A 15,796-nucleotide genomic window follows, 5' to 3' on the forward strand; every position below is an offset into this window, starting at 1 on the left:
CTGACGCTTGGTTCACCTTTGGGGAGGTTTCTGTTCACGTCCTAACCATCTCTCTTTGACTTCCTTCCCCTTTGTTAAACTGTGCAGCCTGGCCTGTTTTTCTCTTTCAACTACATTGCATGTTCTATGTTGTGTCATAAAGTGTGATAGAGTAAATCTCAAAGACCTCATTTGTGCGAGGGAATGTGCATCTTTGTCTGTTTTACACCACAAACAACATGTGTGCATAGCGACGCAATAAGGCTCGATAAACAGCTTTATTCATGAAGACTGGAATCCCTGCTTTGACCCATAATTATTATCCAATAAGACATGCTGTGTGCCCATTTGTGTCCATGAACTGCTGAACAACCACCAAAACCCAAGTATTTAAGAAACCCAAAAAATGCTTTATTGCTTGAGTTTAGAAAGGTGTGATAGACTGATACGGGCCGTTCTATTTCCTGAATCCAATTTGAAGATGAGAAGCTCCACTTAATTAAGACTTCAACATAGACCATTCAGATGACCAACCAGGTTCCAACCCAACTTGTAAAAAGAGGGAGGAAAGAATTTGAAACTACTCAAATACTGAACCACAGCAAATGTTCCAGTGTAAAAAAAGGTGTTGAGTCTGTCGACCCATATAGTGTAAAGCCTTATTCAAATATTTCCCAGAGTGCCTTGACAATCGAGTAAATTGAGTTACCACCCATGACTGTATTGGTTTGTGACAGAAACATCATTGTTGCATTCATCCATTTTTTTTGTACAATGGACTTCACCAAGTGGGATCCTATGTGAATATGTTATCATTAAAATATATATATATTTAACACCAACACTGAGATTATTTTACACCACTGAGTGTTAATTTAACTCTTGAATCAACACTAGAAATGTTACACTGAAAAATCAACACTAGTTAACACTGGCCAATTTGCTTTGGGCTATGAAAGGGACACATCTGCAGGCTTCCATACATTTCAAGAACCGTTTAGAATTCTGAAGAACTGTAGATGCCATGTCAAGAACCCTACACTTAACTCAAAGGTTACGGTAACATACTGTACTTTAAAAAAAGTAACTTACAGGTAACTGGCTGCCAGTAAGCTATCTTAAACCTCTCTTGGATACGTGAGACGTTAGCGTCCCACCTCTTCAACAGCCAGTGAAACTGCTGGGCGCCAAATTCAAATACAGAAATACTCATTATAAAAATTCAGAAAACAAAACATATTTTACATAGGTTTAAATATGAACTTCTTGTGAATCCAACCACGGTGTCAGATTTTTAAAAATGCATTACGGCGAAAGCATACCTTACGATTATTTGAGAAAGTAGCCCAGCAGTCAAATCATTACAAACAGTAACCAGCCAAGTAGAAGAGTTACACAAGTCAGAAATAGAGATAAAATGAATCCCTTACCTTTGATGATCTTCATATGGTTGCACTCAGCAGACATTCGTTTACTCAATAAATGTTCCTTTTGTTCGATAAAGTCTCTTTATATCCAAAAACCTCCGTTTTGTTCGCGCGTTTTCTTCAGTAATCCACAGGCTCAAACGCAGTCAAAACAGGCAGACAAAAAGTCCAAATTGTATCCGTAAAGTTCATAGAAACATGTCAAACGATGTTTATATTCAATCCTCAGGTTGTTTTTAGCCTAAATAATCGATAATATTTCAACCGGAAAATAACGTCGTCAATATAAGGTAAACAAGAAAGGCACTCTCTCGGTCGTGCGCATGAAAAAGCTCTGTGACACTTTAGGGTCCACTCATTCAGACTGCTCTTACTTCCTCATTTTTCAGAATACAGGCCTGAAACAATTTCTAAAGACTGTTGATATCTAGTGGAAGGCATAGGAACTGCAATTGGAGTCCTAAGTCAATGGATACTGTAATGCCATGAATAGAAAACTACAAAACCAACAAAAAAAACTACTTCCCGAATGGATTTTTCTCAGGTTTTTGCCTGCCAAATCAGTTCTGTTATACTCACAGACACTATTTTAACAGTTTTGGAATCTTTAGAGTGTTTTCTATCCAAATCTACCAGTTATATGCATATCACATCTTCTGGGCCCGAGAAGCAGGCAGTTTAATTTGGGCATGCTTTTCATCCAAAATTACAAATGCTGCCCCCTACCATAGAGACGTTAAAAACAACTGGATTTTTTTTACTGTGTAACGTTATATTTGACATAGTGTAAGTGCTTGTCTGCAGCAGGGCCTTTTGCATATTTTTGGGTGGGGGACTCTTGAACTTTTGAAAAATATTGTTATTGTTCATAACACACACACAGGAGCAGAAATATGTCATTACACTTTGAAACTGCTGTCATACTTTATTTGGCATTAAATCCTTATGAGAAATTCCCACATTTTTGGAATAAATCACATCTATTTTTTTTTTTAAATCTCCATTCACACATATTAGAGACAACTTCATGCCAAGTCAATTTGCAAGTGAAAGTGTATTGGAAGAAATTAAGATGTTTAGCCAAGGGATTAACCAAAATAGTTCAGTGGATTTATCCAAATTATCAGCCAATAAATTAAATAATATGGCTAGTGTTTGCTCATTAGCTGCTGGCACTTTGTTGAATGGAATACAACGGGTGAATCATTGTTTTCATGCAAATTGGCTACCGATATTAGGAGTGTGACTTCTTAACCTAGAGCTAGTTTGGCAGGCAAAAAGCACATACTGCATTAATCAGATTGGATTTCTTTTCAATTAAGTTGAATTAAAATCTTTTTTTAAAGTAATTGTTTACTGTATATGTCTCAAGGAAGTTTTCCGTGTTGTTTTTGTGATTTTAGGTACTGCGGATACACAGAATGAGTTAATCATCAGGATGCTTATTTGCACTCAGGCACTGTTGAGGGGATTAGGGTTCTGGTTGCCATCCAAATATCAGCTTCAAAGCAGATTCTGAAACATACCGTAAATGGATGTCATTGTTTCTGACAAGATTGTTACTGTGTGTATTCTGACAACAATGGAGTCACTGTTGATAGACACACCAAACAAAGGAAACATATAAAAACATTTCAAATCAAATCAAACTTTATTTGTCAGATGTGCCAAATACAACAAGTGTAGACTTTACCGTGAAAGGCTTACTTACATTAGCCCTTAACCAAGAGTGCAGTTTCCATCTACCATCAGAATTTCTTTGATAGAATTCTGTTATTAGCATTGAACATGTACACTGAGTAAACAAAACATGAAGAACCCCTGCTCTTTCCATGACATTGACTGACCAGTTGAATCCAGGTGAAAGCTACAATACCTTATTGATGTCACTTGTTAAATTCATCTCAATCAGTGTAGATTAAGGGGAGGAGACAGGATTAAAGAAGGATTTTAAAATCTTGAGACAACTGAGACATGGATTGGTTATGTGTGCCATTCAGAGGGTGAATGGGCAAGACAAAATATTTAAATGCCTTTGAAAGGGATATGATAGTGTGTGCCAAACGCACAGGTTTGTGTCAAGAACTCCAACGCTGCTGGGTTTTTCACGCTCAACAATTTCCTGTGTGTATCAAAAAAAATAGTCCACCACCTGCGATGGGAAGCATTGCAGTCAACATGGGCCAGCATCCCTATGGAACGCTTTCACACTTTGTAGAGGCCACGTACAGCCGAATTGAGGATATTCTAAGGGCAAAAGGGGGTAGGGTGCAACTCAGTATTATGACGGTGTCCCTAATGTTTGGTATACTCAAGAGTATATTTGGACACGGCAAATTCTCCAGTGTCTGGCTGACCTGGTTTTTACCAATCTGCCTGGAAGATTTGTACTGGAGTGGGTCTTTAAAAGACCACCTGCCAGAATTCGATTTTATGTTGGGCCTTTAAGAACTAGCACACTAACTAGGCCTGCCTGTTGAAGTAGACCTGTGTAAAATGTACAACCTGCTTAATCGGAATGACTTTTGAATAAGTTTGTTTCGTTTTCAATTGTATGTTTGCTCACTTTGTTTGAAGTAAATCACTGGTTTACGTATCCTACTCCACCCTTCCACGAATGCACACAGACAGCACGAACGCAAGCGCCAGACTCTTGTGGCTGTCCTGAACGAGGGGGCGGTGGGGTGTCGTCGCGTCATATCACCCGCCTCGCTCCCATTGGCCGACACTACTCACCCGACACAGCTGTGATTGTTTTCTGCAGAGGAAGCCTGTCTCTGCTATGAGGTCTGCTGTTAGGAATGATATAGAAGCTTTTTCTCTCTCACCCAAACGATGATGCGACCAAACACGGTGATAACAGTCTGAGAGCAGCAAAACGCACAGCATTGTCGGATGAACAAAGTCGGGTCTCGCTCGATCAGCCAGTGTGAACGTCTGGAGATCAAGGTAAGAATAGATCAATTATATCTGCTTTGCTATTGTCAATTGATAGGCTAATCATAGTGAGATTGTGGCAAATCAGCTTGAGAAAAGCATGGGCTACAAAGGTCAGTCTGCTCTAGACACCAACAGTCTTGGATTAGATGCAATTTAATGAGGCATACCTGTGTTAGTTACAATCTAATAACGCATCTGTTGTTCTCCAGCGCTGAAGTGCCAAATGCCAAGACTAGAAGATCACTGCTGGAGACGCTCCTGTACATCGAGGGTGGAATCTAAGAATTATTATAGGGAAAACTGGGTCGCATCGAAGGCTGAAGAAATGATGTCAATTATCACATCAGTGCTTAGCAATGTATACGGCTCGCTGCACAGTGTGCAAACAGCAAACTTAATCAGACGGGGTCTCGTCCTTTTCACCGTGGGAGTATTTCTTGCATTGGTGCTCAACTTGCTACAGGTTCAAAGAAATGTGACTTTGTTTCCCGAAGAGGTGATGGCAACTTTGTTTTCATCGGCGTGGTGGATTCCCCCTTGCTGCGGCACGGCAGCTGGTGAGTTGTTACTTTTCCAAAATCTATAGTTTATCATTCTGTCTGAATGAATGAGATTGCTATGTAGGCCTACTTCTAATTTGGAGAAAGGAATGTGAATTGGGCTTTTAGGGGGGAGCTTGTGTGTTTCATGATGCCATTATAGGCTACCAACTATAACCTGGACTACATAATCATTTATAGTTTTTTTCCATCATTATCATTGTTATTATCTATTATGTAAGTGTTCTCGCAGCCACGAGGCCATATAATGATGAGTGTTTTGTCTGGGAAAAACATACAGTAGTATTTATATTGCCCTCCAATGCTCCAATAGGCTTCCCTAGAAACAGCCGGACATAGAGAGTCATTAAGGGTGTGCTGTGTTTTCATTGGCTGCTTTCATAACGGGTGAGCTGTGGAGGCGGTCCATAATTGGCTGTTGCTTCGAACATGCCACTATCGAAAAAGAGAAACAAGGAAGTCGTGTGCACTGTGTAGTCAGAATTAAATACATTATTTTCACCACCAACCCGTCCATGTTCTTGAGAAGTAGGCTACAATGGTTCACACTGAAAATAAATACGAATGTAAAAAATGTTGGAGACAATTGATCCAACGTTTTTATTTCAGTGATAGACTACAATATTCCAGGCTTATCTTTTATCAGTCGGTTGCAGACATGTTTGTGCAAGGACTGATAAGAGAGAAATAATCATGTGTGCCTGAAAGTGAAACTAGAAAGCAATCATGTTGTTTGTTTCATTTCTGCCATTTTCTACCCCCAAATTGAAACTCAAAGAAATTCAAAATGTTCAAGCCCTTACAAATCAAACTGGCTCATGTTGTTTTATGTAGGCTATTCAGTGATGTACTAACTCAAATGTCCTTTCTGCAGCTGTTGTTGGCCTGCTATACCCCTGCATCGACAGCCATCTAGGAGAGCCCCACAAGTTCAAAAGGGAATGGGCCAGTGTCATGAGATGCATTGCAGTATTTGTTGGCATCAACCACGCCAGTGCTGTATCCTTTCTATAACAATGTCACAATGTGCACTCTCATGTTATCTCCAATCTAGAGACGGACTGGCACATATTCACACCAGTGATGTTTATCACGTCCAGAGCTTAAACAATGATGTTGTGGACTAATTAATGTGTAATACATAGATGAGTAACATTCTGTGATTCGTTTGATATACACTCCTTTTGGGGGCCATAAGCAAGATTTATTTTTTGTGCACAAATGTATTTCCTGCAATTCTACACATTTTGCCATGGGGTGTATAGAATGTGTCGCAGTTTTAAAGGACATTTTCTGCAATTCTTCACATTTTGCCATTACATAGTCCATGTTCATATGATATGATACATGTGAGATGGACAACAACAACAAAAATCAATGAGGGCCCCTGGAGGTCAGGGCCCCTGAGCACATGCCCGGCATGCCCGGTCGTTAATTTGGTGATGATTAGGCCTACTGCAAGGTTTAGATAGCTGGCTAGACTACCTTACCTAGCAATTGAGTGACTGGCATAACAAGTGGGAAACTGCTGATGCACCACCAAATTTTTGTAAGTTGAGACCCCGATGGAGTTCCTTTTTTTAGGTCAAGGGCCCCCAAGCGACCTCTGGGCCAAACGCGCAGCATGTAGCATTGTCGTTTTGCTACTTTTACGGCCTTGAAGGCAATTCATCTAGTGTCAGTGGGTGGAAGTCCCAACTGCATTCCTGCTTGTTTTGACTCCTTGACATACTTTCTAGGTATGTATGGAACTTACAGTTGCTTCAAAACATACACTGCTTGTGCCACCCACACTAACGCTTTGATGCAACAGTCAAACAAATACAATCTTTTTTTTAACATATTTTAAGGGATTTTTTTACTGATCAGATACTGAGAGAAGATCACAGATAGGGAGAGGTTGGGTCAAAGGGCAGTAAGCTAGATTGGAACCTATGCAAACAAATAGTCTTATTTTGCACTTAACTGCTCCATCTCACAGAAACTAGACTTTGCCAATAATGTCCAGCTGTCCCTGACCCTGGCTGCCCTTTCCCTGGGACTATGGTGGACGTTTGACCGCTCGAGGAGTGGCTTCGGCCTGGGCATTGGGACGGCATTCCTTGCCACCGTTATCACACAGCTGCTAGTCTACAACGGTGTATATCAGTAAGTCAAATCCCGCTTTTATCTTTCCATGTTACTCTAAGAGCCAATTTATGCTTGATCCGAAAATGTGGTCAGAGACTACGTGTGGAGGGTGTGACGCAATTACGGAGCCTCCGGAGGCACGCAAAGACCAAATTGAGCTCTGTGCTCTATCGCTGTGCACCTCCCAAATGTTGTAACAATGCAGAGGGCTCCGTATATACAGTTGAAGTCAGAAGTTTACATGCACCTTAGCCAAATACATTTAAACTCAGTTTTTCACAATTCCTGACATTTTAATCCTAGTAAAAATTCCCTGTCTTAGGTCAGTTAGGATCACCACTTTATTTTAAGAATGTGAAATGTCAGAATAATTGTAGAGTGATTTATTTCAGCTTTTAGTCCTTTCATCACATTCCCAGTGGGTCTGAAGTTTACATACACTCAATTAGTATTTGGTAGCATTGCCTTTAAATTGTTTAACTTGGTTCAAACGTTTCGGGTAGCCTTCCACAAGCTACCCACAATAAGTTGGGTGACTTTTGGCCCATTCCTCCTGACAGAGCTGGTGTAACTGAGTCAGGTTTGTAGGCCTCCTTGCTCGCACGTGCTTTTTCAGTTCTTCCCACACATTTTCTATAGGCTTGAGGTCAGGGCTTTATAATGGCCACTCCAATACCTTGACTTTGTTGTCCTTAAGCCATTTTGCCACAACTTTGACTGATGTCTTGAGATGTTGCTTCAATATATCCACATAATTTCCTCCCTCATGATGCCATCTATTTTGTGAAGTGCAGCAGTCCCTCCTGCAGCAAAGCACCCCCACAACATGATGCTGCCACCCCCGTGCTTCACGGTTGGGATGGTGTTCCTCGGCTTACAAGCCTCCCCCTTTTTCCTCCAAACATAACGATGGTCATTATGGTCAAACAGTTCTATTTTTGTTTCATCAGACCAGAGGACATTTCTCCAAAAAGTACGATCTTTGTCCCCATGGGCAGTTGGAAACGGTAGTCTGGCTTTTTTATGGAGGTTTTGGAGTAGTGGCTTCTTCCTTGCTGAGCGGCCTTTCAGGTTATGTCAATATAGGACTTGTTTTACTGTGGGTATAAATACTTTTGTACCTGTTTCCTCCAGCATCTTCACAAGGTCCTTTGCTGTTCTGGGATTGATTTGCACTTTTCGCACCAAAGTACGTTCATCTCTTGGAGACAGAATGCGTCTCCTTCCTGAGTGGTATGACGGCTGTGTGGTCCCATGCTGTTTATTCTTGCATACTATTTTTTGTACAGATGAACGTGGTACCTTCAGGCATCTGGAAATTGCTCCCAAGGTTGAACCAGACTTGTGGATGTCTACAGTTTCTTTTCTGAGGTCTTGGCTGATTTCTTTAGATTTTCCCATGATGTTAAGCAAAGAGACACTGAGTTTGAAGGTAGGCCTTGAAATACATCCACAGGTACACCTCCAATTGACTCAAATGATGTCAATTCGCCTATCAGAAGCTTCTAAAGCCATGACATCATTTTCTGGAATTTTCCAAGCTGTTTAAAGGCACAGTCAACTTCTGACCCACTGGAATTGTGATACAGAGAATTATAAGTGAAATAATCTGTCTGTAAACAATTGTTGGAAAAATGTACTTGTGTCATGCACAAAGTAGATGTCCTAACCGACTTCCAAAACTATAGTTTGTTTACAAGAAATTTGTGGAGTGGTTGAAAAACTAGTTTTAATGACTCCAACCTAAGTGTATGTAAACTTCCGACTTCAACTGTAGCTCCTCATTGAAATTATTGGTTAATGGTAGGTGGGGGGGTGAATGGTCCTGTATATAAACACGGAAACCCACTTCCTTCACAACAGCTCTGCGAAGCGCAGTAAGTATGAATGCTCTGACTTCTGCAGAGGCCGTATCACCGTAAATGCTGCACGGCCAATGCAGACGTCAGATTGACAATGCAGCACGAGCTGTCAAAAATGCATGGATAGGATATTTTGGTGAGATGATAATAATAATAATATATGCCGTTTAGGAGACTCTCTTATTCAAAGAATACATTTTTCATATGGGTGGCACCAATAGGGAATGAACCCATATTCCCGACGTTGCAAGTGCCATGCTCTACCAACTGAGCTACACAGGACCATATTATTATGTTATTATACAACGGGTGGGTCTAATCCTGAATGCTGATTGATTAAAACCGCATTCCAGCCGGTGTCTATTCCACAAGTTGCCACTGGCATTTTAATGTCATAGATTTAGCCGATTTACTCTGTTCCATCTGACTGCGAAATCCATTGTCTCATCAGCCCAGCCAGGCAATTTATAAACTTGATCTCCACTATAAAATGCATCAAGACATTATCTCACATTTCTATTAGACTAACATTTAGTTTTCAACAGCGGAGATTTGTATAAACCTTGCTGTCTGTCTCCCCGACATTTGTAACATTGTTTCAATATTTAAATTCGATCTCCTGCTGACCTATAGTAATGAACGTGTCAGGATGAGACAGGCAGAGTCAATCATGAATCAGCTGGCATAATTTTTATGTATATATACAGAAAATGTCAATTGATAAAAGGTAAGACAAAACACAGCTAATTTGCAGTCTTTCCAGCTTCAGTTTGAAGTGATTGTGTAAGCTGTGTTGTTGGCTAGCTCCTCTGAACAACATTGTCCTGACGAGTGAGCACATTTTCTATGCCAGGTGAAATCACGCCTCTAGCTCATTTTTATGGACGTATCCAAAAAGATTCACTAGAAAACAGCTTATGCAAATGCAGCTACTTTGCTGTTATTCTGTCTGCACTTTTTGACTTGACTGTAAGTTAGCCGTAGTTGGCTAGGTAGCAAGCAAGGCATAAGAACGTTGCCAGCCAGTATGGCAATGGAACATTTAGAACGAACGACTGGGTCGTGTCCATAGATACAGAACAGCAACCTTAGATTTGTGTCGGGACTATATCTTGTGGAAGGATTAAATAGTGTGAATAAATTAATCAAAATATGTCAATCATTATTTGAATATGTTGGTAACCCGTTGTATAAAAGTGATAATACCCTCAAAGCCAGTATTTGGAGGATATATTGGCACGGTTTGCAACAACACCTACCTTTTCGTGGACATTATGGTATCATTACTTACCTTAAAGTTTGAGAATTGCCAGTGAATCAAATGAGGTGTCTTTTAAGAAAAGATGTATATCTCCTTTGTGAATTACGTATTTAAGTATATTTTCTGGAACTGGTCCCAGTCACCTGATTCCATCAAAGAGGATCTGACAGATGAAATGAAAGCAATTATTTTGGAGTCCCCCGTGCCTCTACGCCCAATTATTGGCCCTCCTACCTGCCTCTGTGGAACCTCTTCAGAAATGTCCTGGGAAGGAGGAGCACTCTGTTGCTTCAGTGAGGGACTTACAAAGAGCTGAGTTCAAAAGGGCCTCCGCAGCTTCTGTTGAGTGAAGGGAAGAGAGAGAGAGATGAGATGGAGAGGCAAGATGATTTTATGTTTTTACCAAACTTTAATAATGCTGCTTTTCCCCCTTCCCGAGATCGGTGTTTAACTTGCCATTCCTGTTTTAGGACTCGACACGTGTCTTATTTAAGGCTAGATTTGACTAATGGGGCAGATATTTCATTTACTCCTATGTTTTTTTCCTCCCTCTCTTGTAGATACACGTATCCAGACTTTCTGTATGTCCGCTCTTGGCTTCCATGCATATTCTTCTCGGGAGGAGTGACTGTAGGAAACATAGGACGCCAGCTAGCCATGGTAAGTCCTGCCCCCTCTTTTCATAGTCAAATTCTTCTGGATTGTAAGCACGTTAACACATTGACATGTTTATGTGGTACAAACTTTTGTGAGAGAAAAGGCCTGACACCACAGTGTTGGCTATAATGCCTCTATCAGGTGTACGCCCGAAGTCTGCCCTTATTCTGTGTAGAATTCTTCACGGTCATGTCCGTTATTCAGTTTGACTCGATTTAACGTGTGAAAACAGATTGAGCAGGTTGTTTTGTTTTTCACAGTAGCGAGCCAGTCCTAGAGCCAGTCCTAGAGCCAGTCCTAGAGCCAGTCCTAGAGCCAAATGTGTATCAAAGGGTCATTTGCAGCTTGTTGTTTTTGTTTGATGGGGTTTGAAATGTTGGCAGTTGGCACGAGCCCTTGCTTGCTCTTCCTTTCGTTTTTTTCTCACTCTTGATTGCGCTCTCTCTCTCTCTCTCTCTCTCTCTCTGTGAGATGAATTAAGACTGTTTAACTTTCATTCAGTCTTTTCAAACTTGCGTCTTCATGTCTCTCGATAAACCAGCGATTGAACTGTTGAGATGCTGACTAATACTTTTTGATATCTGACACACACAAAATAAAAATGGCTCCACCCAGCTTTTTGTGCTTCCGAAAGTTTGAAATGGCTGAAATATTGTCTTAATAAATAACATTATTGAAAGTGCTAAAAGCAATGTGCTGTTCCTTTAGTCCTTCATCAGTAGCCTATAACTGTTTATGGAGCCAGTTATACTGTATATAACTGGTTGTATAAGGCCAAATAAATTAACTGAACAGAGCCCCTGTTCTAAGTTTTGGGATGTATGTTCCACATATGCTTAGCACGTGAGTGAGTGCTCTGACGGGATGTTCTAAATCGAGAGGAACGGGGAAGTGAGAGGGAGCACTTTTTCTTCCAGACTGTATACAGTTAAGGGAGCCCTAGAGGACGGAATATCACATTTTACTACAACCCCCAACGTAGGAGAATCTTCTCACAGCTATGCCTATACATAGGACCCCAATGATCCACTGTAGAATAGTCCTATAGTCTACAGTAAAGGACTCAGAACTGAGCCTTAGGTAAAAGTCATCAATAATGTTCTTCTCTAATCCCCATTGTGGATGATACACTGAGTGTACAAAACGGAACGCCTGGATAGCAAGTACCCATAACAAGGATATGTTGAAGGGCAGCACCATGGGAGTTAGTCGTAACAGTATGTCTGTGTCCCAAATGGCACCCTGATCAAAAGTAAGGTGTACGGTGCCCTTTGGGACGCAGACATCACCACTATACCTCCTATATTTTCCAAGATAGAATAAAACGGCATATTAGTGGTCAAAATTCAGAATAAAATAGCATTTACACTGAGTGGATAAAACATTAGGAACATGCTCTTTCCGTGACAGACTGACCATGATCCCTTATTGATGTCACCTGTTAAATCCACTTAAATCAGTGTAGTTGAAGGGGAGGAGACCGGTTAAAGAAGGATTTTTAAGCCTTGACAATTGAGACATGGATTGTGTATGTGTGCCATTCAGACAGTGAATGGGCAACATAACATATTTAAGTGCTTTTGAATGGGATATGGTAGTAGGTGCCAGGCGCACCAGTTTGAGTGTGTTAAGAACTGCAACGCTGCTGGGTTTTTCACGCTCAACAGTTTCCTGTGTGTGTCAAGAATAGACCACCACCCAAAAGACATCCAGCCAACTTGACACAACTGTAGGAAGCATTGGAGTCAACATAGGCCAGCATCCCTGTGGAATGCTTTCGACACCTTGTAGGGGCCATGCCACAACGAATTGAGGCTGTTCTGAGTGCAAAAGGTGGTGCAACTCAATATTAGGAAGGTGTTCCTAATGGTTTTGTGCACTCAGTGTACAATTAGGCAATAAGGTGTGGTATATGGCCAATATACAGGCAACGCAGATTACCTGGATACAGCCCTTAGCAATGGTATATTGGTCATATACCACAAACCCCAGAGGTGCCTTATTGCTATTATGAACTGCTTACCGACGTAATTAGAACAGTAAATTGTTTTGTTTTGTCATACCCCTGGTATACGGTCTGATATACCATGACTTTCAGCCAATCAGTATTCAGGGCTCGAACCACCTGGCTTATAATATTATAATATATGCCATTTAGAAGACGCTTTTATTGATTGAGACATTGTACATGATATTTGAACATGGGGTTTCCCCTCTCTCCCTTCAGGGTGGTGTCGAGAAACTGCACAACGACTGAACAGAGATCAGCTGAAGAGGAGCGAGAAGAACGGCAACCAATACGGAGAACCAGCATAATGGAACCAAGTCCGACATCATGGGGAGAGACATTTCAGTTTGAAAGAAAACAGACTCTCTTATTTTTTTTGACTACTTTTCTGTGCATTATAACAAAGAGCTAGCCAGAATCTCCTTTACCTAATGTGCCATGACTTCTGCACCTCTTGGTGGCCAAAATACCTTTCCCCATCCCTGTTCGGGTCCAGATAGCATGAGGTTATAAGTTAGCCACTAGGCTATCCGTGTTAGGGTCCAAATAGCATTAGGCTAGCCACTAGCTCCTCACTCACTATGGCAGGACAGTATTTTACCTGCCAGTTCTTCGAAATGAAGAACTGGTTTCAGAGTGAACTATTTGCTTTTTGCTGGTGTGTGAGTGCACGCGTGCGTGTGGATGTGTGCAGGTCTTAACAGAAGACGTGCGTGTGGAGGTCTTAACAGAAAAGACGAGGAAAAAAGGAGTACAAAATTATCATAAAAGGGAAATGTTTCAGAGCTGTGCAAAAATGTCTGACGCGACCAGCAGTATGTCACTGATGACATGTATTGTATGTTCCCAATATTGTATGTAATTCACCAAAATAAGTATTTAACTCTGAGAAATTAGAATGCCAACACCTATAACTCCCAAACCAAATACATGAGATCGCAGATGATGTGACCATGTTTTGAACGAATGTACCATGATGCTACAATAAGTTAGCATATTCAGAGTTGCAGTAAAATAAGTAATGATAAAAAAAAAGGCACTTGTGAAAGCTCACCTTTTGGCTGACTTCCTGGACATGGTGTGCCACCTGGACTTGACCTATGAACCCTCAAATTAGTATATGAATGGTTGATTTTCCATTTAAAGTTTTCCAGGCTAGGCATTAAAGTTTGGGAACATACATTAAGAGAAGGAGAGAGACATGACATTTTTATTACGGCCTAGAGGATTTGCAATCTGTGATTGCCTTTGTATTATACAATTGAGTGCTTTTGTCACTACCATACCAGTTCAGTTGTATTACTTGTACATAATTATATATCGCTTACATGTATAATCTCTTCCCTTTATAATCACAGGTATTACCACACTATACCTATTTAGTTCGATAGTTGGGGGTCTAGAGGAATAAAAGTGCAATCACATATATACCTGAGCCGATTATTCTTCCGTATTTATTATTTCTGTAAATGGTTAAGAGGTGAAACTCTGGAATTATATGCAGTGTGGATATAGAAAATGAGCAGAAAATTAGCAATAACAGCAGTGTTTGTAAAAAAAGAAATAAAAAGTGTCAGAGATTACTTGCATTCTTAAACTGTATACCAATGACTATTCTCACCGTGAGGAGAAGACAAAAAAACATTGTGTCAAACCGTTTGTAAAATCTCGTAGTAGTTCAACGTTTGTAAATGGGAAGACGGATGTATTTATTATTTAAAAATATTTGGTGACGTATTGATCGCAGAGGGGTTGGTTGGTACACCTGGTTCGGTTTGAATCTGCTCAATTCAGGAGTTTGTCCCAAATGACACCCTATTCCCTATAGGTGGGTTAACTGACAACGTCACAAAAATGACCTGGGCACTTCCATGGGGCAGAAGTCAGCGTGTTGTTTTTATTTTGGATGGCCAGATTGCTAGCGCAAATGACAAACTGCCATGTGGGGAATCGTAAGTGGCTCGTTTCAGCTCTTTTTATATTGTTCTTTAATACGTGTTTTGATTGATTTCATGTCAGTGCTAATATGGCCAAAAATATACTAGCTAGCTAACCAACAACTGTAACGGTGTACTTCAGAGACGACAAGTGCTCATTGTGCAAATATATTCCTGTTTTCAATAAACATTGTAGAAGAAATATAGTTTACATGTTGTCAACAACATAAGCCAACCCAATCTGCTTTGCCCCATAGTTGCGCACTCGTCGGTTTTGTTGCTAAACAACCAACCCGTCTATGTAGTGCACTATTGAACAGCGCCCTTATGGCCCTGGTCAAAAGTAGTGCACTATATAGGGAATAAGGTTCCATTTGGCAAGCAGTCCAGGTGTGCTGCTGGGAGAAAAGATAGCTTTATTATTGGGGTGGTTGAAGCACCTATTATTTCAATATGTAGAGAGTGTGAGTGAGTGTGTGTTTCTTTTATGTCAGCTGTGTATAATTTGTATTACCTTGAATCCAAGTGGAAAAAATAAAAAGGAACTCCTAGTGATGTGTGTGCTTCTACTTTGTTGCGCCCACATATCTTAGCGGAAGGAAACTAGACAGATACAATATGTTTTGTGTGCACTAATCTTTTGAGCCCAATGCATGCAGTATTTGTATGAGAGTTTACCCCTTTGGTAACGTTACCATCGGAAAATGTAATTGATACAAACAGACAAGGTATGTAAATGTGACATAAATAAAAAAAACACCTTCCTAATATTGAGTTGCACCCCCTTTTTGCCCTCAGAACAGCCTCAATTTGTGGGAGCATGGGCCCTACAAGGTGTTGAAAGCGTCCCACAGGGATGCTGGCCCATGTTGACTCCAATGCTTTCCACAGTTGTGTCAAGCTGGCTGGATGTGTGGTGGACCATTCTTGATACACACAGGAAACTGTTGAGTGTGAAAAACCCAGCAGTGTTGCAGTTCTTCATACACTCAAACCGGTGCGTCTGGCACCTACTGCCATAACCCCTTCAAAGGC

General features: G+C 40.8%; 1 protein-coding gene across 1 annotated transcript; it reads left to right on the forward strand.

Annotated features, from left to right (window-relative positions):
• The first annotated feature begins 4,155 nt into the window (after positions 1-4,155).
• Positions 4,156-14,407, forward strand: LOC139531989 (insulin-induced gene 1 protein-like). The gene is made up of 6 exons (XM_071329073.1): positions 4,156-4,355; positions 4,556-4,903; positions 5,781-5,905; positions 6,888-7,054; positions 10,720-10,819; positions 13,044-14,407. Exons 2-6 carry the CDS (start codon positions 4,570-4,572, stop codon positions 13,071-13,073), a joined length of 756 nt encoding a protein of 251 aa, XP_071185174.1. The 5' UTR covers positions 4,156-4,355; positions 4,556-4,569; the 3' UTR covers positions 13,074-14,407.
• Positions 14,408-15,796: the final 1,389 nt, after the last annotated feature.

This window comes from Salvelinus alpinus, chromosome 10 (genome assembly GCF_045679555.1).
Source record: "Salvelinus alpinus chromosome 10, SLU_Salpinus.1, whole genome shotgun sequence".
Taxonomy (NCBI): Eukaryota; Metazoa; Chordata; class Actinopteri; order Salmoniformes; family Salmonidae; genus Salvelinus; species Salvelinus alpinus.